Source organism: Trichomycterus rosablanca, chromosome 17, assembly GCF_030014385.1.
Source record: "Trichomycterus rosablanca isolate fTriRos1 chromosome 17, fTriRos1.hap1, whole genome shotgun sequence".
Taxonomy (NCBI): domain Eukaryota; kingdom Metazoa; phylum Chordata; class Actinopteri; order Siluriformes; family Trichomycteridae; genus Trichomycterus; species Trichomycterus rosablanca.
Window position 1 is genome coordinate 6,402,423 of NC_086004.1, and position 26,693 is coordinate 6,429,115.

General features: G+C 38.0%; 1 protein-coding gene across 1 annotated transcript; it reads left to right on the top strand.

The window, feature by feature from the left end:
- Positions 1 to 5,644: 5,644 nt before the first annotated feature.
- Positions 5,645 to 24,960, top strand: LOC134331788 (guanine nucleotide-binding protein G(q) subunit alpha-like). Its single transcript, XM_063013313.1, has 7 exons — positions 5,645 to 6,676; positions 15,647 to 15,831; positions 16,424 to 16,578; positions 17,056 to 17,184; positions 22,198 to 22,327; positions 23,359 to 23,512; positions 23,821 to 24,960. The coding sequence occupies exons 1-7, from the start codon at positions 6,541 to 6,543 to the stop codon at positions 24,009 to 24,011; spliced, it is 1,080 nt and encodes a 359-aa protein (XP_062869383.1). The 5' UTR covers positions 5,645 to 6,540; the 3' UTR covers positions 24,012 to 24,960.
- Positions 24,961 to 26,693: the final 1,733 nt, after the last annotated feature.

Below are 26,693 nucleotides of genomic sequence, written 5' to 3' on the forward strand. Positions count from 1 at the left end.
TATAAGCCAATATCCAGCCAAATGTAAAATTTCTCGGACAACAACTTTTACCAAGGCATCCAAACTACTGACCAATAATGTTTAATACTCCTGATTTAAAAAACAGTTTATAGTTCTGTGGTCCCACTAACTATTTAGTCTAAGTGTCTTGATTAATTACAATGTTATTAATAAAAGTTTAAAACTTGCCAAACCAAAAAAAGAAAGAAAGAATACAGGACAGACCAGAATGTGTTGTGTTTTTAAACACGATTATATTGGATTTTGTTAGTCACAGATCAGCATTTGCTTTGCTTTAAGCACATAAACCAGCGGTCAACAGTTTAAATCACCAACAGAACAGTACTTAGCATTAAAAATAACAAACTTAATGTGACATTTGTATATGCCTTATCCATTTACCCTTGTAAAATATTTAGACAGTGGCTAATCTTAGTAATCAAATCACATAGGAACAGTGTTAAAATGTGAACACCTGCATGTTTAGTGGTCTATGAAAATAAAGAACTCAGACATATTACACTACATAAATATACAATATCTGAAGCCGTCTATTTAAAAGCTTGGTCCTGACTGCTACCTAGTGTTAGAAGATTTCTCAGGCTGGGAGCTTTTAAATGTTTAATAGGGTTAATTTCAGCACAGAATCCATAATCAGTATTTTGTGCACAATTGAGAAATGGGGTTATGTACCAATCAGATATATGTGTTGTTTGAGGGGCTTCAGGGAGTCATAAGTATAAAGTAATAAGTAATAAGTAATAAAACTCCCTCAACCACATTTTCTGAAAAGATTTCCTGTTATGAAACCACAAGTACCATTTGACACAATTTGTTGCGAAATGATCAATGTTTGGCCCTGAGTACTATTCTTTCTCACCTGAATTTAGAATTGCTGTGATTTATTGCTTTATCGCAGTTTAGTCAAGTAATAGTCAAAAGCAGCACCAACTCCTACTAACATATTGTTAGGGTATGCTTTTTAGACTCTAAATCAGAGTTTTTGGATGTCACATTTGCTTTAGAAGATTCAGTATGGTATGTAATTTGGGAACACAGCCTAAAGCTAATGCAAGTCATTGGCATCTTGTTTCTTAAACAAGTATTTTCAATATTCCATCACCAATCACAACTCGAGCACTACATTCATTAATTTATTGATTTATTTATTTTCAGTTACCAATTTATGGTAAGAGCAACCACTCATTAAATGGGAGCCAATCTTTTCACTTGTGTTATTTAGTAATGTACATTTAGTAATGTACATGTACAGTAATGTAATGTTGTTGGACTTACAGTGTATCACAAAAGTGAGTACACCCCTCACATTTCTGCAGATATTTAAGTATATCTTTTCATGGGACAACACTGACAAAATGACACTTTGACACAATGAAAAGTAGTCTGTGTGCAGCTTATATAACAGTGTAAATTTATTCTTCCCTCAAAATAACTCAATATACAGCCATTAATGTCTAAACCACCGGCAACAAAAGTGAGTACACCCCTAAGAGACTACACCCCTAAATGTCCAAATTGAGCACTGCTTGTCATTTTCCCTCCAAAATGTCATGTGATTTGTTAGTGTTACTAGGTCTCAGGTGTGCATAGGGAGCAGGTGTGTTCAATTTAGTAGTACAGCTCTCACACTCTCTCATACTGGTCACTGAAAGTTCCAACATGGCACCTCATGGCAAAGAACTCTCTGAGGATCTTAAAAGATGAATTGTTGCGCTACATGAAGATGGCCAAGGCTACAAGAAGATTGCCAACACCCTGAAACTGAGCTGCAGCACAGTGGCCAAGATCATCCAGCGTTTTAAAAGAGCAGGGTCCACTCAGAACAGACCTCGCGTTGGTCGTCCAAAGAAGCTGAGTGCACGTGCTCAGCGTCACATCCAACTGCTGTCTTTGACAGATAGGCGCAGGAGTGCTGTCAGCATTGCTGCAGAGATTGAAAAGGTGGGGGGTCAGCCTGTCAGTGCTCAGACCATACGCCGCACACTACATCAAATTGGTCTGCATGGCTGTCACCCCAGAAGAAAGCCTCTTCTGAAGTCTCTACACAAGAAAGCCCGCAAACAGTTTGCTGAAGACATGTCAACAAAGGACATGGATTACTGGAACCATGTCCTATGGTCTGATGAGACCAAGATTAATTTGTTTGGTTCAGATGGTCTCAAGCATGTGTGGCGGCAATCAGGTGAGGAGTACAAAGATAAGTGTGTCATGCCTACAGTCAAGCATGGTGGTGGAAATGCCATGGTCTGGGGCTGCATGGGTGCAGCAGGTGTTGGGGAGTTACATTTCATTGACGGGCACATGAACTCCAATATGTACTGTGAAATACTGAAGCAGAGCATGATCCCCTCCCTCCGGAAACTGGGTCGCAGGGCAGTGTTCCAGCATGATAATGACCCCAAACACACCTCTAAGACGACCACTGCTTTATTGAAGAGGCTGAGGGTAAAGGTGATGGACTGGCCAAGCATGTCTCCAGACCTAAACCCAATAGAACATCTTTGGGGCATCCTCAAGCGGAAGGTGGAGGAGCGCAAAGTCTCGAATATCCACCAGCTCCGTGATGTCGTCATAGAGAAGTGGAAAAGCATTCCAGTGGCAACCTGTGAAGCTCTGGTAAACTCCATGCCCAGGAGAGTTAAGGCAGTTCTGGGAAATAATGGTGGCCACACAAAATTTTGACACTTCAGGAACTTTCACTAAGGGGTGTACTCACTTTTGTTGCCGGTGGTTTAGACATTAATGGCTGTATATTGAGTTATTTTGAGGGAAGAATAAATTTACACTGTTATATAAGCTGCACACAGACTACTTTTCATTGTGTCAAAGTGTCATTTTGTCAGTGTTGTCCCATGAGAAGATATACTTAAATATCTGCAGAAATGTGAGGGGTGTACTCACTTTTGTGATACACTGTAGCTAATGGATAGCCAATAGATAATGGTTTACTTGAAAAAGTATGACCTTGGTACTGTACAGTACCCACGTTCCAGTTGGGACACCATGTCACCCCAGCAATAATATAATTATTTATAATTATTATTAATTATTATAATTAAGGAAGTATTATTAGTGAATTATGAATTATCATTCAGTAATCTTTGGTAACTTTTATCCTAATTAAAATGGTAAAAATGCACCCTTGATTGCATAGCATAGCACATTTACCAACACCTACGGCCAACACCATACTCAGACATGGTAACAAGTACTCTGCCCATAAAAATCTGCTAGTTTCTTAGTTTTTTGGCTTATTACATGTGGTATTTCTGGATTCCTCACTTACCCACTTTTATTTGTTGGGTTGCAAAGTGGTCTATTCTGCCCATTAACAGGTCTGTGTAGATCAGAACATTTAACAGAAACAGATTACAAATTAAGATTTGCTTTGGAAACAGTTCAATGCAGAACAATAACCAAAAGACAAACAATATAAGACAGTATCCTCCTGAATGCTATGAATTCAAGAATTTTGTGTATAATTGAAGAACTGGTATTGTGGCTTTTGCTTTCTCTTTGCTTTCAATATTTCTGATCTACATAGTTTTGTAACACTGTTGTAGTTTTGTAACACTGATTTGATAGGCCTATTCACTCTTACTATATGCTTTCACATGAGTAACATGACTGCAAGTCCACTTTTGCTTTAATATGTACTTTTATTTTGCGGTTTCTTTCACAGTACTCCTACATACCTTGGATCAGCTTCTTTTTTAAATGCATCTACTGGTATTCGACACTCCTTTCCCTCTCCATCTTTCTGGATGTCAATCTTTTGTCCTCACCAGCAAAACCGGTCTGTCAAGCCTTTCATGCTAGCGCTCAGAAAAAAAAAACCAGTGTTGAAGTAACACCTACAATGTTCATTAAAGTCCAGCTGGACAAAAATTCTCAGTGAAAGAGTGAATACCACTTTTCATTTTGAGAGTCTCAGATATCAAGAGGCTGGATATAGTAGCTTAATTACAATGGTAAAGGGTGCATTACCCTCTAAATCTCAGAGTTGGGCTTCACAAGACTCCCCTAATCTTACTATTGTAGTAAAGTAACTGTATCAGTGTGTGTGTGTGTGGGGGGGGGGATTATGTTTATTATAACACCAATTACTCTTGTTATTAATTATTATAGAATATGGGTGGGTAGCACTATTGCCTCACAGCAAGAAGGTCCTGGGTTCAATTCCCCGGTGTAATGGTCCGGGTCCTTTCTGTGTGGAGTTTGCATGTTCTCCCCATGTCTGTGTGAGTTTCCTCCGGGAGCTAAGTGAAGTATATAAAGTTTTCTGGTTACTTATTTAACTCTAGATTATTTATGTACAATGTATGTAAAGTGTTGTTTTTAGGTAGGTGAGGTCCACAGTGTTTATGGCTGGTTTATGAACATTGGGATTTTATGTAGGTAAGGTACACTGTGTTTACTGGTTGGTTTTATGTAGGTGAAGTATAGGTACTTGGTTTATAAACACTGATATTGTTATGTACGTGAGGTATCCTGTGTTTACTGGTCGGTTTACAAAAACTGGTGGTTTTTCATGGATGGTTAACAAATACTGGTATTTTTATGTAGGTGAGGTAAACTGTGTTTGCTGATTGGTTTTTGAACACAAGTATTGTTATGTATGTGAGGTACACTGTGTTTACTGGTTGTTTTGAGCACTAGTACTGGTATGTAGGTGAGGTATGGGACTAGTTGGTTTATTAAACACTAGTATTTTTTGTAGGTGATGTACACTGTTTACTTGGTTGTTTCATGAACACTGGTATTTTTATGTGGGTAAGGTATACTGTGTACTGGTTGGTTTATTAAACACTAGTATTTTTATGTGGGTAAGGTATACTGTGTACTGGTTGGTTTATTAAACACTATTATTTTTATGTAGGTGAGGTATGCTGTGTTAACTGGTTGAGTTATTAAACACTAGTATTTTCTGTGGGTAAGGTATACTGTGTTAACTGGTTGGTTTATTAAACACTAGTATTTTTATGTAGGTGAGGTACGCTGTGTTAACTGGTTGAGTTATTAAACACTAGTATTTTTATGTGGGTAAGGTATACTGTGTACTGGTTGGTTTATTAAACACTAGTATTTTTATGTGGGTAAGGTATACTGTGTACTGGTTGGTTTATTAAACACTAGTATGTTTATGTAGGTGAGGTATGCTGTGTTAACTGGTTGGCTTATGAAACACTAGTATTTTATGTGGGTAAAGTACACTGTGTACTGGTTTATTTGTGAACACTGGTATGGTATGTAGGTAGGGTACACGACGTTTACCAGTTGGTTTATAAACACTGGCATTTTTAGGTAGGTGAGATACACGGTTTTTACCAGTTGGTTTCCGAACGCTGGTATTTTGTGTAGCTGAGATTCACTGTGTTTACCGGTTGGTTTATGAACGCTGGTATTTTGACTAGAAGAAGATGGGCGTTGCCCGTCCACTCAGAGTGCGACTGTGCGGTGAATCCCGCCCCTCCAGTCATAAAGTCCATCATGCTTTTGTTCACGTTGTACCCGGGTTGAGACACAGCCTGCGTTCTGATTGGCTGTCCGTCCTGTCCATCACTTAAAGCGATCGCAGTTCCACATTGATGTACAGTTTAGTTCATAGGCTACATACGGGGGCTGATGCGCGAGGAGCTTGAATTTATACAGGATTTGTGTGTTAGTAATAATAAGAAACCTGCGCTTGTAAGGATTGTCGAGTATTTCGATATAGTTTATAAGTGACAGAATGTCGTAAAAATAAAAGTTACATTGGCGATTTGAGGTACAAAAACGGTAGCTGGCTGGTTAGCATAACTACTTGTAGCTAGCTAGGTAGCCTGTTAGCTAGAGGGCTTGAGGTGAGTAACGGTTTGGTTAGCTGTGGTTTGTATTGTTATGGTAATGTTTGCTAACGGTGACTGGTTAGAGTATCAGTAAGCAGCGGGTGGACAGTTAGTCGTGGCGGTGCGGTTATGCATTTCATTCTGCTCGCTGTTTGTTTATATAGCTAACGTGTCGGTTAGCTCGGTTAGCTGATGGACGGTTTAGCGGGCGGACAGTGCGACTATACGGGCGTTGTTTGGTTACGGTATTGGGGCGGTTAGCTTAGCTGGATACAGCACGGATGTACTGGGAGTCAGGCTTGTCCCGTAGTCACTGGGACAACTCTTATTGATAGTCGGGACTAATCAGTGTCACTAGTGAAATGTGGCAAGAAATTGCTTTGAATAACTGTTAGACAGCTGGTCTCAGATTACTATCCATACACTACTGTACTAGACAGTCTTCAGGTATTTTCTTGTGTTGACTTCCGTGTTAGTTCCTTTTGTACACATTAAATGATTCAAGGCCCGTTCTGTTTTTATCCAACTAGTCAGCAGATCAACCCAGCCTGTTCCGTTTCGAAAGGCCCACGCGATATGCATTGTATCTGGTATTAAAACCGATTCTGCTATAGTGCCAGTCAATGGTGTAGAGGAAGACCTGCCTACATTCTCTGTTATAATAAGATCGGAATAATAAACCACTACGGCAATGACTCTGGAGTCCATGATGGCCTGCTGCCTGAGTGAGGAGGCTAAAGAGTCCAAGAGGATCAACGCCGAGATCGACAAACAGCTCCGTCGAGACAAGAGAGACGCACGCAGAGAGCTGAAACTTCTCCTCCTGGGTAAACAATGCATTATGTGTAGTAGATTATAATTATAGAATATTTGCATGTTATTTTTAATTCTGTTTGCATCTTTGCAACTTGTGTTTGAGTGCATGCTTGTTCTTTGTAACCCAAATAGAAAGCATGCAAAAGTCAATATTTAGTTATAGTTCTGATAGTTCTGATGACTGAGAAAAACAACATTGCTTTAACATTGTCGCCTGTATTTAACACCTTAAAGTTTGTGTGCCACTGGGGCACAGCAGGTAGTGTTGGTATGGCACATCTCCTAATTCAGTGTTAGAGCCAAGGTATCAAACATGTTAATAGCTCAAAAGTTAAGTGACAATTACTTAATGAAATAGAACCTCTTTGGCCACTACAACAACTGTGACATGTGCAAACAGGCTCTCAAGTTGTTCCTGTGGGTTTGTGCTGAAGTATCTAGTAGGGATTCACATAATTAGATGAGAGACTTCATTTGAATCTCGGGTTTAAAATCAGCATTGCAGGACGCTCGTAATGATAAGTAGATCACTATTTTTCTTGTAAAATGAACACCGAAAATGAGAGAACTTTGCAAAATCAGATTCACGTATCCACTTTTTGTCAACACATTTTTGTAAAAGTCAGCAATGAATAGTTTAGCACAGTCTAGTTTAGCTCATCCATCAAAGCACTGCTTCGTAAAGTCTAGGCTCATAAGTCCAACCTCAACCACAAAAAACACAAGTGGCTTTTATAAGAAGTATTGCAGTGGAAAGAAAAGGAAAGATATGCATTAAGGAAAAAGCAGGAAGCATTTGACCACTCAGAAATGCATTCATCCTGGGTTTCATTCTCGCTGTATCGACAATGCCTGGATGTGGTGAACTCTCTGTGGTATTTGGGCCATTATACGACTTTGTAGATGTCTGCTAAAACGCGGTATTGTAAATCTCATTCTTAATTTGGCATGTTAAGTGAATATTTTTTTGCCTAGGTTGCTTTGAGACAGTTTTGCCTCAGTAACCTTATCTGTAAGAAATGGGGAAGAAATCGTTTTAGTTCATATTTAATTATTATTCCAAGGATATCTTGCAGGGTTTTCTTTTACAGTTTTTTTTTTTTACTATGACCTGTTGTAGGCAAGGGTTAATAGGCCCCGTAAAGCCTGCCTCCACCTCTTTTTAAACTGCAGCATGTGTAACGTTATAGCTCAGCTGAACACAACTGAAGTGATGCAATAACTGCTTTATGCCCCTTTTCCACTGCATGGTAACATATGGTATTTTAGGTTTTTAAAATATGTGATCCAATATTTAGTGATTGTTTACATTGTCAGGTTACCCCTACTGTACCCAAGTACCCATTCTGTATTTGGTTACCCCATTTGACCAGGGACCGAGCGTATTGTATCGGTGGGAGGAAGAACAGGGCAGACCATCGTTTGGTCTGTTAGCCACCACAGATCTGGCACTGAAGTGAGCCAATATAAGTGCCATATTTATAAAACCCACCTGCAATAGATTTTATTGAAGCGGTGCCATGGAAAAAAATATAGAAAATTAAACAGTGCTACAGAAACCGACTGTAGTGGGGCAACATGAATATTGTTTTTTTGTTTACAGTTACCGTTACATTTTGTTCTGAGCATTTCATGGAGATTGCCTTCACAGCCTCACTAAGCCCCTCACTGTGCATCCAGCCTTTTCTTTAAGCTTCACAGTACTCTACAGTACCTTCCAAAGTATCCTACTGTACCTAATGTCCTGTTCATTTTCAATTGCATTATGGTACATGTGAAAGAAGCAAGAGTTAGCTGAAGGTGAGGCTGTGACACCCATATCTGCTTGCTTTTAGTACAGTAGTACAGTCTTTGGTCGAAAAGGGTAACCAAATCTAGCATGGGCACTTTGGTGCAGTAGAGGGATTTAAGCACATGCCATACTATATGGTACAATGCAGATTAGCAGACTAAGAAAGAAGGTGGGGCTGGTTAGACTTTCTTGGACCCCTTGGCACATATGGCTTTGGCATCTTTTGGCTTAGAACTTGCAACCATTGAAGACAGTATAATTGTTGGGGATCCCGATTGCGTTAGAGGAGGGTATATTTGCTGCTCCACACCCCCCTCAGACACTTGCGCAGTTCCTCAACCCCTTCTTTTTTGTCCGTGCCTCAGTGGATTTGCACAAAAGACTCGTCCACTTCTGCACAGGCGCTTCGGTCTGCTAACCAGGGTCTTTGCACAGCGTTTTGAACCTCACCCACTTAGTCTGGTCTTAGTCTGAATGAGTGTTCTTTGAGGAAAAACTCAGAAACACTGCAAAAAAAAAAAGCTCTGTAAACGGTGGCATCATTCTTACAGTAGGATTGCCATATGTCCATTATTTAGCTGTGTATTTTGTCTTTTGAACAGTTAGCCTTTTCCTGTTTGCACATATACATTCTTCTACGACCATCTGAAGCTTTGGAGCTGCTAGTGGCAGTGGACTTTTGTGTTTGTTGTTTAAACTGCAGTTTAATGTTGTATCTAGCTTATTTCAGAATTATAGGCTTATTGGCAAGGAAAAACAATCGGGCAGGGTGATGCCTTTCAGCACTGAAGATGAGCTCCAACTGGAAAGTGATGCAAACTGGGAACCCTGATAAAACTATATACTGGCATACTACCAAAATGGTACATTTATGTTTTAAGCATGAAGTTGGTCACATGCTAGGTGTCAGGTACTTGTTGTGATATTGATCTTGTTTGTGAGACAGTTTGACTACTCAGAGAAAACATGGGGAGTATGTGTGCAAAACTCAGGACATATTTATGGTAAAGAGTAATGTTTAGCAGCAGACATACTTATCATACTTATAAGATATCTTATAAGATAATGTACATCATATCTCTTAGTCCTGTTTAGCGTTAGAAATGTAGCTGCTGATAAGTTTGTTGCTTTTGCCAAACAAAAGTGTTTTTTCCTCATTAGAAGATGTATGGTTTGTATCATCATTTGGCTATTTTGTCAGTCAAAAAAACTTGCAGTCAGTCAGGTTTATAACCAGTGGGCTGAAGACCTGGATTGTTTTGCACCAGGCTGCAACATGGCAGCAGTGAGAACATTAGGCTTCCTGTAGGGGGTGCAAAGACATCAATTTATTAAATTAATCTGTGTTAAAACTAATATATACTTGTAAAAAAAACCTTCACAAACTGCTTCTCGTTCTTCACCAGAAAATGTAGAAGCTTTAGTCTGGTTCATGTTCTTAAATCAGTGTAGGAATGTCTAGAATCTCATTTTAACTTTCTTGTATTTTTTATTTTATTTGTAATTCCTCCATTTTGCAGCCACTACTAAGCAATTTCTGGCCCCAAGATCATCTGTCTAACATGTTTTTGTACATAGTGTATGAAAATACAAAGTACATAGTGTATGAATCTGAGGTCACTTTGCCAAGGTAAATTAAGTTTTCCACTTTATGCTGAAAGGAAAATGAGTTTGGATAGTCAGATGAAATCTAAAAAGCCCTTCACTTGTCTGTGTGGTATACAGCGAACATTATTTAAATATTGATTTTTAAGGGACTTACTAATCGTCTGGACAAATCAGCATGAGATTAGAGTTTTGGCTTCTTTCTGATCTTGGTAACAATATCACTGTTCAGTATACCTACTGACAATTGTAGACTTGATGTTGCTTAGATGTGGTTTCAAGTAACATTCATAATGTGTAAAAGTCTGCAACAGTCATGAAGAATCTTCTCTGGCATTCCCACTCTCAGACATGCCAGTCATTGTCAGTAAAGGCATCCAACCCCTATATGAACAGAGAGGGTATTCAGTCATATTCATGCAGAAATCACTCAAATCTGGAGACTGCCATAATACACACAAATCTTATGAGTATATGTAAATGTTTGACTTCATTTTCAGTCTTTGATCATGGTAATGTTTGTATCTAAATGAGTGTGCTTTAATGGCTTATCAGGATGCTCTTTGTCAATTCAGCTTGGTGTTGTCAGTTTAATTATCGAGAGCTCTGCAGCTGTTTTCATGCTGCTATGACGGAGCTTGATATGTTTTAATATCCTCATTTGTTTGTTCTTTCGGATATGGAACACATCTTTGAGAACATTTGCACCCTTTTTTATATGAAAATAAGTTTATAGCTAATGTGTAAGTTTAAATTTGCTTTGCTTTGTGTTTTCATGTGTAAAAGTGAAACAGTCTACCTGGATATGATGAACCAGGGTTTGGTTAATGTTAGACAGTCTGTGTTGGCGTCCCCCAAAGCAGCTCTCCATATCGGCCTACACTACAGCTGAACACGAGTACATGCTGTTGCTGTGTCACATGATCTACATGAAGTGAAAGCACAGGAGAGGAACACTGGTTTTATTCTACTTGATGAGTTCTATAAAATTCATCTATTAGCTGAGTTCTTTGCAGGACTTGCATGCTGCACAGATACCTATTTGATTCACAGGTGTTTTATTAAGTGTTTGTTTTTTAAACTTTAGTATTTAACTTGTATTTGCTGCTGTTCTTGTTAAGGAACGTTTTACCACTTATAATTTTCCATTACTGCTAAATAATCCTATTTTATGGTTTGGTCTATGGCTAGTAACTGCCATTTTTATTTAAGTGCTTTAACCACAGACCCTGATGATCCTAACAGCGTCTAGCCCTGGTGTCAACAACAGCACAGCCTTCTTCATATTTTATAGTTGAAATAGCATTATTATAAGGGCTGAACAATTCAATATAATACAATCATTGCAATAAATTATGACACACCATTCTCTTAAGAAAGCATCAAGTATTTCATATATGGTTATAAACGCAATGTTTTTCACAGTAGTAACTTGTCTAGTTCTTTTATGTTATATTCTCATTTATAAACTGTAAACTTAAAGTATCTATTTTGCAGACAGTTGTTAAAATCACAATATTTTACAATAACATTTAATTAGCTTGCATTGTCGCAGGTAAAGGCGGTGGGTTTAGATATCTGAGTCTAAAGTTTCATCTTTTTGTTTTTTTGTTTTGTTTTCTCTAGTTTAACAGTAGTGGCTACACCAGGAAACATACATTTACATTTCTGTTACTTTGTTTTACTCTCTGGTCCATCAGTTTCTGTAATTCAGTCTTGATTTGCATAAATGATTCTTAGAAATTTAGTCAGTACCAGCCAAACTTGGCAAAATGTTTCAGTATAGGATTTTACTGCAGTAGCTAGCTGAAATTGTCTAGCTTTTACTAATGATGAGTACAAATACATGGGTTTTTACTGTTGGAATCTCAGCTTACATGATTATTTATTTAACAGCGTAATGATTTTTAAAAATGTTTAGTAATTTGTGTGATTTTTAAATCACAAATATTATTTACACTAGATGGTAGCAAATTCAATGCATTACTCTGCTGCTCATTTTGGCACCCAGGCAAGAAAGTTGGAGTTGCTGTTGCAGCATCAAGTTAGTGCTTTCCTCCTTTAGCTATTTGTCTTTTAAGCACCCAAACGGGCTGGTGACACCACTGTGACCCAAGCCCTGCTCTTTACTGTGGTGGGCTATTATTATTATTATTATTATACACTAGACCACTGCACCATTCAAGCATTTTTTAAAATCAAGTCTTTGAGATGAACGTAAGGCTGGGGCTACTTTACTTTCACAGGATGCAAGATATGGGCAACTTGTCATAAGTAATGGAACCGTGAATTCTGCTCTCCAATACAAAATCCTGAAGAAGAATGTCTGCCAGTCAGTTCATGGCTTGAAAAACCCTCCAATGTAGCTGAATTGAAACCATGGAGGGTGGCCCAAAAAGAATAAAAAATAGAAGAAATCAGGTCAGGGCAAAATTCTTCTTCACAGCACTAAATGGTGGTTTAAGGTCTGATCCACATCTGTAGTGTGCAGTTGTTAAATTATGCTTTGACCACATAAAGATAATGTGCTTGTATATTTACATACAGGTTTAGTGCCATGCAAATTCACACCTCATGATTTCCATGTGGAACCTTGTTGTTGGCATAAGCTAAGCTTCTATCGTACATAAAAAGTGGCTTATTTCATTAATATTATGTACAGTGAGGGGGAACAAAAATGTAACCACTTTTGAACCACTAATTCTTTATGTGCATATATCCACCTAAAGTTTACACAGTCATTTGGTTTTGTACTTATTATTAACATAAACAAAAAGATTAATTTCTAACTAAGTGCACACACACACACTATATAGCCAAAAGTATTTGGACACCTGAAGCCTTAATATCCTTCCTATTAATTTCAAGACAGAATATTTCAGCTGAGTTTTGGACCGTAGGTGCTTGTGGGGCTGACTTAAAGTGTTTTGGTCGGATTTTGTAATGCCAACAATGCTATTGGCCTAGGCAACAAGAAACCTGCCTGCCTGGATGAGAGGAGGCAAAGTATGAAGGCAAAAATAAATCAGATTGGCTTTTATATCGGCCTGCGCTTGTCTAAAACAGCTGTGGGCTAGCTTAATGGATGATGTCAAGCAGATGTCTACAGCTCATGCTTCCGACCTGTGAAAGGGTTCTAAAAAGTGGTAGCCAGTGGACCAAGAGTTAGAGACTGCTGTTGATTCCATTTGTGTGAGTTTTAAGAAATCTGTTTGACTGTATGAAACCATAAATAGTCACAGAGCCAAATTATTAAGACCCATCGCCGTGGCATGGGTTCCTAAAGATTTCTGATACGGTCCAGTGGTGTCTGGTACCAGGGTGTTTACCAGCAGGTCCTCTAACTCCTGTATGTTGCACAACAGTGCTGTTGTGATTCAAACACATTTATGACAATACTGGTAGGAGAATATTGCTCCAACCAAAAATATAAAGCCAACAGCTATTTAAAATGGTCTGATTCATGAGGGTGGATTGTACTCTGTCCAGGGTGTATTTGTACTTTGGTTTCAATGTTAAACTATGATCAGGATAGGTAGTTACTAAGGATAAATTAATGAATATGTGAAATACAGACATTGTGGCATTGCAGGCCTCTGCATTTTGATTATATTTACACCTACAGGGAATATGTTTAGATTTCATTCATGGGCCTCCATTTATTTTGTAGTGCAAAGATGGAGCAGCAGCATGGTGGCAAAGTGGCACATCATGGTGTATAAAATGCCATCTGCTCTCCAAGTCTGCAATGTAAATATGTTTAAAAACCATTGAAGTCTTTTGCTAGGCATTTGGTACAAAGTTGTCCATTTGTTCACCTTTTACAGGAATTGACAAATTACTGATCTAATCATTTATAATAAATGGTACTTTGCTCTTAACTTTCTCTCAACCCACCAATTTATAAATGTTCATTTTAGGTTTAAGGGGGTTGATTTGACCATCAGATGTGGAGAGGTACATTAAGGCAAGCATGGCCACAGCCAGTCCTAATTACATGTATTTTTAGTTAGATGGTCTTCCCTTTTTGTACTCTTTGTTCTACATAAATTTTATTAAAATAAAAAGGAAAAGGCAATTCTGGAGTGTTTTACCTTTAATGAGACTGCTATATTTACCTGACATTCTATTTGTGGTCAGTTTCAGATTTTTTTTTTGCTGTGTGGAGGGGGTGAGATGTCAGCCTACTCTTTGAAATCCAGTTTAGTGTGCACTAAATGCTTTTAAGTGTTGCTATGGGAACCATTGCTGCGCCAGGGACCGTGTGTGGTGGTGAACATGGCCCCATTTCACTCTCACTTCTGTTGCACATGATTTGTTTCTTTCATTGAGGAAATCTAAATCTGTGCTGATGTGAGATTTTTATTGTTCTTCTTTATAAAGTTACAGGTTTGCATTTTTTCCATATGGTTGAATGTGGTCAAGGATGTGAATCTTTTTCTCTTTGCTGTACTGCTATGCAAGGTCGCCACCAACGCTGTGTGCTTGTCAGGACTATCAGAATGGATGTAAGCTATCTTTGTCTGTAGCCTGGCCTAATTTTTTGTCTTTCTACACATTTACAATTACACTTATTTGCTTGGTCTCAATAGTAAAAGTTTCTTGATGTCATGAAGTTGTCCATTTTAATAGTATTTATTCATAAATTTAGTGATTCATTTATTAGGAAGTCATATTTAATAATGTCACTTTTTAATTATATATTTTTTTCTTATCCAGGTTCTATGTAGTCCAGACCATCCTGTCCAGGTGTTGTTCCAGATAGATAGATGAATGGATGGATAAATAGATAAATAGATAGATAGAATTAAGGAAATTAATTAATACACCATGGTGTGAATGTTTCAACAGTAATAACACTTTACAGATCCTTGGATTCATTTTGCTGCCCAGGCGCCACTTGGTCTTGGTTAATCACTTGGTTAATCACCTCTAAAACACACAGAAAGTACACAGGCTGCTTTAAATTGCCCCTAGGTGTATTTGACTTAATGGTTAAGTGTGTGGTGACCTGCAGTAGATACCTGCCGTCAGTGGTGCTGGATCTGCAACCCTGATCAAAACAAATCATTCTAAAGGTAAAAGAATGAGAAAGCAATTATTGCAGTGGATAATATGTAGATGAAGGCTTACATTTCAGAGCACCCAGACATGCTCAACTTTGTCATGTGACTAATAAATAATATCATGGTATAGCTCATCATGTGTGTTATATTAAGACACGCACACATACGTTAATATAAACTAAAGTGTCAAAGGTATATGGACACCTGACCATGAACTTGTGAACTTTTGGTAATGGTTATGGCAATTAGAAAGGTAATGATTAACTGAAAACCTCCAAACCCCCTCCTCAGTCCCAAGTAGCGATTTGGGACTGAAGTACACATATACCATTTACAGTGCAGCACCAGCATGGTGCAAGGATTGGTGTGTAACTGAAATGGTTATAATGAAACAATAATGAAGCGTTAAAAAAGAACTCTTTCTAAACCTAAGCAATATTCAACTTGTCTTGTTTCAGTAATAATATGGCAGGATGGGCTTTGTCATTGACTATTGTTGTTTGGTTTGTGTTGTCTAGGTACTGGTGAAAGTGGAAAGAGCACATTTATCAAACAGATGCGCATTATCCATGGGTCGGGCTATACTGACGAGGATAAGCGCAGCTACACTAAGCTTGTCTATCAGAACATCTTCACCTCCATGCAGGCCATGATCCGTGCTATGGAAAATCTCAAGATCGGTTACAAGTTTGAGCAGAACAAGGTAAGAACCTTTGTGTACTATGCCTGGAAAGAACAGTAAAAATTACCAAATGAATTTGTAATTAGTTGGAAATATTTAATGAAACCAGTAGAAATCATTGTGACGGCGCTTAGGTGGCACAGCGGTAAAAACACACTAGCATACCAGAGCTGACGTCTCAAACTCGTCGGTTCAAATCTTAACTCTGCGACCTGGCAGGCTGGGTGCCTACATGAACAACAGTGGGTTGCTGTTCATACAGGGTGGGAACCGTAGGTGATTTCTCATAACTGATGCAATTACGACCTCTGCTGGCTGATTGATGGCATCTGCACAGAGACAAGGGATAATGAGGATCAGGATGTGTCTCTCTGGACACAAGGCTGATCCACATATGAACTTGCCTCGTGCAGGTGAGAAGATGCAGTCAGCTTCCTCCTCAGTCAGAGCAGAGGTCCACGTTAGTAGAGAGGAAGCGTAATGCAATCGGGTAATTGGATTGACTAAATTGGGAGGAAAATGGGGGGGAAATGCAAAAAAAACAAATTGTGACAGGTTTTAAGAATAACTGAAATGTTGTAAATAAAAACAGTAGTCAACTATCTGACCACAGGCCAATGCTCTTCTGGTGAGGGACGTGGACGTGGAGAAAGTCTGCTCCTTTGACCAGCCTTACATCAACGCAATGAAGATGCTGTGGGCCGACCCGGGCATCCTGGAGTCCTATGATCGCAGAAGAGAGTACCAGCTCTCTGACTCCACCAAATAGTAAGTGTGTCTGCTCACCATGTGACCTTCTGCTATACTTTCTTCATGAGAAAACCTCAGCGTCTGAACTTAATCTGTATTCATCACATCTGTAGTGTGTAGGTGATTATATAATAATCGCTTACTTTTCCTGCACATAATGCCTGTTAAGTTGAAAACTTACTTAGAAGGAAAAACCAAGATTATGTGCTAAACTCTTAATACAGGTTTAAAAAGGTGGCTTTAAATTGCTATTTTAAAACTCTGTAAACTTGTAAACAGGACCCTGATATCATCTCACTGATCTTTTTGTAAAATCTACCTAGTCTTTATTAAAAACATTTCAGACTCTGTGGCTGAAGGACATCTGATCATGTCCCAGACTTAACACTGCTGTTAATGTTGTTGGGAAGGCCCAGTTCATTCACTTGGTCTTCTCTAATGCCTCAGTTTTGCCCCTCGCTTATTCTTTCTTGCTCTCTCTCTTTCTGTTTCTAGTTACCTAAGCGATCTGGATCGTATCTCAGACGGCTCCTATCTACCAACCCAGCAAGATGTGCTTAGGGTTCGAGTTCCAACTACAGGAATCATTGAGTACCCTTTCGATCTGCAAAGCATCATTTTCAGGTAGAAAATAGTGACACATCATTTCTTGTTTTGTTTTCGTTTTACGTTTTGCACAGTGACTGCTGTTTTTAAATGAATCTGAAATGTCTGTTTAGTCCATGATCCTTTGACTTCTCTGCGACTTGCATGACTAGTCATTCTTTTTTATTTTTGTTCACTTTTTATTGTTCCATTTAAATTTAGGTTAGACAGATTTTTTGGTTTCATGTAATCCAGCCTTGTTTATATCCCCCCATTTCGTTTATCATCAAGCAAAAAAACAGCAGACGTAATTAAAGCTGAAATGTAATTTTTTTTTAGTTCCACGAAGACTTCAAATATTATGATGTTAATAGAAAAAAAGACCTACAACCAGCAATAACTAAAAAATAATGTCAGCTAGGTTTTACTTACAGTACATAATGTTTAGTAGAAAACAGCCCAGCAAACAGCCTCCAAAAAGTGCAGAGAAGTGTTCTTCTCAATTGGTCAACACTTACGCTTAATCTGATCAGAACAAACCTTATAGTACGTACATGTGTAATAAGCTTAAACTCGATTGGACAACGTGTAGGCTTTTTTTATAAAGTATCAATGAAGTTTTGACATTTTTTAGTAAAAGTTGGTCAGTATTTGCAAGTTGGCAACTCGTGCTACTGTGACTGCATATTCAAAACTTACCCTTCATTTACCTGGACTTAAACTTCATCGCTTAGGGTTTTTGTTTGATGGAGTTTGAGTTCATGTAATGATAGATTCCTTTTGGCCGCTCCCATTAGTGGTCGCCACATTCGATTTGGCACAGTTTGTACACCGGATGCCCTTGTGACGCAAACCCCCCATTTATCTGGCACTAAGGGTTAGATTCACGTGCTGCCATGTGTCCTTTGGTTTTGTGAGCCCAGCCTGGGATTCGAGCTCCCAGAACTCAGGCACTGCTGTGACTCGCTGTGTGGCTTTTACAATTATGCAACATAAGCTTACATTCTGTTTGCATGTAGTGTTTTACTTTTTTTTTTTTTAGTTTTTTCCCTCATTTGTATTTTAAGCAGTGTAATACCCCAGTAAATAAGGTTGATCAAATCCCAAAGTTGGTGGGATTTGATTTTAAGATTGAGTGGTGTAGTACTTTATATGCAGTTTTTTTTTTTTTAACTATCACATCGCAGCCTGATTTGGCTTGGTTGAACCACTTAGCTGTGAAGTTAAGGCAAGAGTGAAGTGGCACAAATGTACCCACTTGTGAGGTTATTTATAATGTTGACTTGATTCTAAGCAGAATGGTGTTGGAATGTAAAATGTGGTACAGTAGGAGTTGAAATGCAGTAGATTTGCTTCATACCACAACAGCATTGCAACTTTACAGGATTACTAGAGCGATAGAACATCCTGACAGCAGCTCAGTCTTATAGAGTAGTGTTGGTAGGGCCTGCAGTTTTGTAAACGCTACAGTAGATCCCTGCAGAATCTTATCCTTCAGCTAGCAGAGGAGGGAGAAATAGGATGCTGCTGAACAAGAGTGATTATGAACCCAAGTAGATCGACAGGGAGCCAGCTCGTTGAGCCCTCCTACGCGGACCATTGCCAGAATTAGCTCCTCTCCCAACACGGTTTGACTCGAAAGGATCCTTCTCTCTTCATAAGGGCATGTACTGCAGAAATCTTTATTTGATGTATAGATGTATATTGAGAATTTTATTAGGTACACCTATCTCGTACATACATTTATTCATTATTTTAGATTCTACACGCACTATACTGCTAAACTTTGTGGATTTACAGTAACTGACTGTAGTCCATCTGTTACTTTGTACTGTTACTTTGTAAACTCCCCCGTACCCCATTTATTGATCAAAAGGGACCCTCATAGGATCCCCACTGACCAGATTCTATCTGGACTGCTCTTAGCACTGCACTGACACTATCATGGTAACAATACGCTAGTGTTGTTCTGGTATGAGCGTATCAGGTGCAGCACTGTTGTTGGGATTTATTGTCCATGCTGTAGGGTGGGGGGAAATGAATTAGTACAAAAACCCAAAATATAAAGTCACCAGTGTCCGGTGATCACAAAGTATCCAATGGAAGCTCTAGTCTAGTCTAAAGCACTAGTCTAATTATAAATTTACTGAACAATTAGCACTGCTGCACCTGATACACCTACTCCAGAACAAAACACATTACCAAGATATTATGTTAGCATCACTGCAATGCTGAGGATGGTCCTCCATCCAGATTTCATCTGCTCAATGGGGGGGTCATTTGGGAGTCCCTTTAAATTATTGAAAGGGGTACAAGGGGGTGGCAAAAAGATGGGCTACAATCAGTAATTGTATACCCACAAAGTTTTTCAGTAAAGTGAGTTTATAAAATAAATAATAAATAGTAAATAACTGTACATACCAGATAGATGTATCTGATATAAAGATTCCTTCATATATTCATGTAGGACATTTAAACTTGCTCAAGGGTGAGGTGATTTTAAAAAGAAATTAAAACCCAATAATGGCAGCACAGTACCCTGCCAGATGTCTCAGACTGACTATAAATATAGACGATATTGTTAGTTTTTATAAAGCGTATCCTACTTCTGACCTGTAATTCTTCTAAGTAGGTCAGACGGTCATCTTGGACTGCTAAAAATGAGGTTTGCTGATTTAAAGTAAAGGAGCTTTATTTTAGGCTATTGCTCATGGAGGAGCCATTTTTTCAGTCTGCATGTCTAACCACCAGGGACGCAGATAGCGAGGCTGAAGTGCCCACGAGAAACAATCTCCTCTTGTTAAGATCATGTTAATTCATTGATAGTGGTCGCTTATTCTAGTTTGCCATGCTAGTAATTATTGTCACTAGCTAAATGTTTTGGTGAAGGCTTGGCCCATCGGCAGCCACACATCTTGTGATCATGCTCATTGTTTTAAAACTAAATTTAAATGTATTGAAATATGTCAGATTTCCTTGAGTTTTATCGGGTGTATTAGAATTTTTATACTAAGTAGTATTTAGTATAGTAAAGCAAGTAGTATAGGAAATATAGCATCAGATTTAAGTGAGCGGGTCAAAAGTAGCGATGTTAATAGTAACTGACCATTGTTCTGATTCATGCTGTCTGATGAAAATTACCCACCTTTATTCAGCGACAGTGTGCAACAGTTCTGTTCCAAATAGGAAAGCTATTTACTGCACTGATGCAAGATTAATCATAGATGATCCATATTATGACCAATTCCCAAACAAAATGTAGCCATTTTAGTGCACAAGGCCTCTTTTTAACTCACACTTCACACCCCCATCAAAAGAAATATAGTAAATACCATAATGGGTAAAAATCCATGTACTGAATACTGAGCATGCATTTATGCACTGAAATAAAAAAGACTGTTTATTAAATAAACTGTATCATTGTGCACGTTCCTACATTGGTAAATATATTACATATTTACTACAGGGAATTCTGAATAAAACACTATAAACACATTTGGCTTCATGGAATGAATTATGTTTTCAAGTGGTTTATTTGTCACGGTGTTACTACAAATGCACGGATGGTGCAAGAAGCAAGGGAATTACAGTAAGGAAATTGGAAACAACTAGATTGGAGGAAAAAGAGAACGAATGCCTCCCATTTAAAACAAACAAACTAATAAACAAAACGTGCCAGAGTCCATGCCAGCTCTGGTGTATACTGTCAATACAACAAAAGAGGTAACATACCAAATACTAAAATGTTTTAAAATGTTTAAAATTGTTTTGTTAAACTTATTTTGCTCTTTTCTTAAGCTGATTATATGATTTGTTATTAAAAAACATTGTTAAATTTAAGAAAAAATTAAATAAAAGCCTTTGTATTATAAATAATAAATATTTAGCATCATCCAAATGTCTGAGAAAATCGAGATATTAATTGTTACCATTCATTTCTGTTCAAAGCTGTGCACACACCTTCGACTCACCACATGTTCATAACCTCTCTATCCTCCTGACTTTGTCACCATTGAAATGTTTGTCTGTGGTTCTGCTTAACTGATTCTGTCTTGGCTCACAGACACATTCATATTGGCACATTTTTCTAAATCTATCTTTCCAGCATGTTGTGCTTTCTGTCTCATGCTGTTTTCTGCCAGGATGACAGAATGGAGCATTTCCTTTCTGAAAGTGAGAAAGTGAATTGTGAGAGTGAGTTATGTAAATGGGTTAGACCACAATAACATAATAGTCTTAATCTCATACATTTTTACATTTGCAGCATTTAGCGGATGCTATTATACAAATTCATTTATAATTGTGGCTGTATACAATCCAAGTAATTTAGGGTTAAGAGACCAACATTGACAAGCTGGCGCCAAGCTACCACTGCCTTGTGGTATCATCAGTAGAAATGAAATACAAAAAAACCAAAAAACTAAATGTTAAAATGAAGAGTTATTATTTGGTGAATTAAGATGAAAGTACATTACTAAAAATGTGCAAATCATCACTAGAAGTACTTGCCCATGAAATCTATGAAGAAAATCTTTTGGTCTGACTTTTTGAAGGGGTGGGGTAAATGTGACTTACTATCAGTGGGAAATCTGAGTCTGAGGCAGGTTTGTGTGCTTCATGCGACACTGTCATAATAAATTGTGTGGTTTTGAAAAAAAAAAAGCAAAATGACCACATTTTCCCTACATGTGCAAGATTAAAATGCACTAACTCTGTCATACTCAAACTACTCAAAGTTTTACTGTTTTAATTGATATAAGTGGTTAATAGTTTTTCTGTTGATTTCAATGTGTAATGGCCTTTTTAATTATAATTTAATTTAGAACTTTTCCCTGTTCCAAGTTAGGATAACTGCTCTCTCTGTAACCGTATACCCAATCCGCATAAGCACTGATAGTGGGTGAGGCCGAGTCTCATTTCAGCACTGCTCACTCTGCACTCTCACTACTGTTTGTTTTCTAAGAAAGATTGTTGTCAAATCTGTAAACCTGTAATGTGAATGCTGTTCTCTGCCCTTACATTCTGCTTTTTATTTTAACCCCTCTATCTCAGGATGGTGGATGTCGGGGGTCAGAGGTCAGAGCGCAGAAAGTGGATTCACTGCTTCGAGAACGTGACTTCCATCATGTTCCTTGTCGCCCTGAGTGAATATGACCAGGTCCTGGTTGAATCAGACAACGAGGTATGATGATCACTGAGCATGTATAAATGTACACTAATGGGTCCAAAATGTTATAGAACTGCTGCACATTAAAATAATCTATTTTAAATTACATGCATCTGCACTGATTAGACAAATATAACCCATGATTAGGTTCTTAGTAACTCCAGCATGCATATGTCAGTGTTCATGGGTAATCCAACTTTAGTGTTTATTTCCAAATGGCATTTTGCATGGTTTTATATTCAAGCTGTAATATTCTCAAAGATAATAATGTTTGAAATTAAAGGGTGACTGAGTAAGATGACATCACTGAATAAAATGTATTACGTCATTCATTTATTGTAACCCAAAATGCCTTTATCATTTTCATGACTGATGTATTTATTTGTTTGCCAGAAGTGTTTGTTTCATCGAGTGCTTTTTATATACATGGCCTCATTAATTTTGGTCAGGGTTGTGGTGAGTCTGGTTCCACAGGGAAACACTGGGCACAAGGCAGGAATACCCTGGACAGGGTGCCATTTATTCTCAACCTCCATTTAAAGATACAAACCTAATAAACGGAAATAAGGACTATGGAAATGTTTTTGTCCACTGTGTTTCATACCGTAATTTAACTACATGAAAATGTGCAGACTACATAAAAATGTGCAGACTTTTGCATTGGTCAGATACTGAAATGTATTATTGTAGCTGAAGGATAGAAATCCTGCTGAAGCTTATGCTGAAATCAGCAGCTGCTAGCAGTAATCTGGCGTGAATATAAACAAAACTTTATTTATAGTTCTTTCATAAAATGACACATACATGTTAAACATGGCCTTAAAATCCAAACAAATATAGTTCTTTTATTAATATTGTTTCACTTACAGTATCATACTGACCTTATATATGTATTTTAAGACAACCAAATCAGGCCTTTTTGCCCCATAGATCAAAAACAGGACTGTGTAAAGTTGTGTAAACCACTCAATCAGATGTAAATAGTGCTTTTAGTTCAGGGAATTGACAGCTCATGTCCGTTTTTCTCTGCTGTTTTCCTAATGCAGAATCGAATGGAGGAGAGCAAAGCCCTTTTCAGGACGATCATAACCTACCCCTGGTTTCAGAACTCCTCTGTCATCCTGTTCCTTAACAAAAAGGACCTGCTGGAGGAAAAGATCATGTACTCTCACCTGGTTGACTACTTCCCTGAGTTTGATGGTAAATTATGGCTCTTTTCAAGTCTTGCTAATTTTCTAGGTATTTAATGGAAGACAACAGAGACACTATGTGGTAAAGATATGCATTACAGCTCAATGGAATTCCTAGTGTTTGCTTTTCCTGTTGATAAGGAAATGAAGTTTAGGTCATTTTTATTTTATGCCTGAATACAGTTCAATCCAAAAAGCAGAAAATACGTTTTTATTTGTTTCCTTCCACAAATGTAGTATAGCAGGTAAATCATGTTCAGGTTTAGATGGGTTCTTTATTAGCTCAGGTGAATAACAGCCATTCCCATACTCTTTCAGGTCAACAGAGAGACGCCCAGGCAGGACGGGAGTTCATCCTAAAGATGTTTGTGGAGCTGAACCCTGACAGCGACAAGATCATCTACTCGCATTTCACCTGCGCCACAGACACGGAGAACATCCGCTTCGTCTTTGCTGCTGTCAAAGACACCATCCTGCAGCTCAACCTCAAAGAGTACAACCTGGTGTGAATAAAGGATGGGAAAAGAGGGACACCTGCAGGCCATGTGCACCACCATTTTTTTAATGTATTACACACACACACGTGCGTGCACACACACTCACATAACATAATCATGATTTAGACCAACACAGCTCAGCTCTTTTTTTGGCACAGATGTTTATTCATAGTTTTTTCATTTGACCAGGTTTTCCATTCTGATGGCATTATCAGTTGCTGCAGGCAATATTTTGCCATCTCCATCAGCTGATAACTCCACTGCTTGTTCCTTCTGATTGCTTCATTAATGAGGAGGCTAGGGCACTCGAACTGTGTGTGGAAGTGCTCGAAATGCCAGTCCTCATAGGCACAGAAGCAGCTGAGTTGCTACCGCTGAGTAAGATATGATGAAAGAACGTCATTTCCTTTATGCTAGATAAAAAATGGTCTAAATGGAGGAGTAACTGCAATTCCAAACGAAATAACACAGGTGACATTCGAGCAGGACGTTGAGTGGAGATTACTGCATAAACCTCACTTTGAATGTGTGGGGTTTTTTTTGGGGGGGTTTCCACCCAAAATCAAATTGATTTACAGTACAGAAGTACAGCAGAGGTCATGTGCATTAATTTTTTGTATATTAGAAATAATTTAAACATTTCAGTGGCACACTAGCACTATTGCTGCATCCGGAGGGGCAGATATTGTGAACTGTGTGATAATAGATTCCTAAAAATCAAGGGGTAGATCAGTGAGTGTGTTAGATTTCATATTTAGTTTTATGTCAGTGATTTATGTCAGTGATTTTTATCAGTGGGTTGCCTCCTCCATCTGTACCATTCAACAAATTAATATTTAGCTGTTCAAATAAATAGTTTGCTAGGATGTTTTTGCCAGTATTGATTGCCTGTTTGGTACAATTGAAGGAAAATGATGTATACAGAGGTTTGCAAAACAAAATTCTATTATGTATGTTTACATGCATTGTTAAGACTCATTTGTTCAAGAAGTTTAATATAACCCAGGTGTTATTTTGCCACATAGTATCTATTATTTAGACAATGTGTATGGTTCTTATACTGTTATTATACCGTGCATCGTACTTATTTCATGGTTACATTCAAGATAATCACAAAAGCTTTATATGTATAGAGGGAAAGACGAAATGGTTTGAGGTAATTGTAAAAACAACACAATTCCTGGCATAAAACTTACTACTGGTTCCATGAAGAGCTTTTCTTTGGCCAACATATAACTACACAAGTGCTGTACAAAGTGAAGTATTGGTATTTATGTAATTTATGGACCAGCTATAATGATTCATGTTTATAACAGGACTTGTCCTCTACTAATTCTACAAGATGGGATGAGTTCACACTGCTGTAAAACTTAAGCGCTATGTATTTTTTTTTTTTTTTCTCTTTCAGTATTTTGTACAATTCTGTTTGTGCTGCATTTCAGATGCTCAAACGAAAATCAATGTTTAATAGATCGGCTTCATACAAATAGGAAACGTGTCAGTAAAGAATCAACAGTAACTGAATTCCACTTGTTCATATGGTAAATTTGATCAAGAAATGTTTCATTGAGCATTGCATCAAGCGTTATAGCTCACTTTTTGCCTGATTGATCATCACATTTCAAAGTAAGATTTGCTTTTGTTGTTGTTGTTTGGGTTTTTTGGGAATGTAATTCAGGTGAGTTGTCATACTTTCATTATAAGGGCTAATTACATGGAGGTTAGCAGGATGATTAGAGACCGTTGAGACTCCACAGCAATAGGTGCAATGATGTGCGGAGCTGAATCAGGGTGATGAGCTGATGGGGTGTTCATGTGTAAATAATAGGACCATACTCATTCCCGCAGGTTCAGTTTACCCAGGGATAAACCTGACATCATGCTTTACTTTTAGATTGACATTAAGCACGAACTCTAAGGCTTTAGACAGCTTCTTTTTAGAAAAACGTGATCTGAATTGGATCTTTAGTATTTAATGGTATGGACTGGGGGTGTAACGGTATGCATATTACTGCAATTTTTATGGTACGATACATGTTGTTATTTCAGCGTTTCTAAGGACGATGGATGATATTGTGGATTGAAGATTATTTTAGAATTAAACAGGTGTGCATTACATTTTGTAGATTTGGTTGACATTGTCTTAAGATTAAGTCTTCTGAGAAATCCTACTACATTTCTGTGTCTCGGAACATTTAAGCAGTGTCCCAGTGCACCTTTTTATATCCTCACGTTCTTCTTTAAGTGGCATCTTGACTAGGTTGTCCCTGGTGTGTACTTCATGGGCATAGGGAACCAATTGGAACACTGCCTGTTTGTGTTTACAGTGCAGCATCACAGCATGCATGCCTACTAAAGGTGTGTTAGCTGCACGGAACTAATTTTGCTATTTAACTACCGACTTCAGTGCATTCAGCCAATTTGCATGACCTTTTCCTATTTTTTTTATTTTTTGGTTCCATTATTTCAATAGAGTACATTCATTTTTATAGAAAATGTGTTGTATTGTGTTGCCAAAGGTGTCAAATATGTATATCGTTACACCTCTTGAGTGGACTGTGTGTCAAAATGGGAGTTAACACTAAGTGAAGTACACTATTTCTAAGCATTTCATAAAGCATCTCATGTTTTTATTAAATGTTTGGTTTGTTGCAGCGGTGTTTGAAGCTCAGTTATTATAAGCACTTACATTTT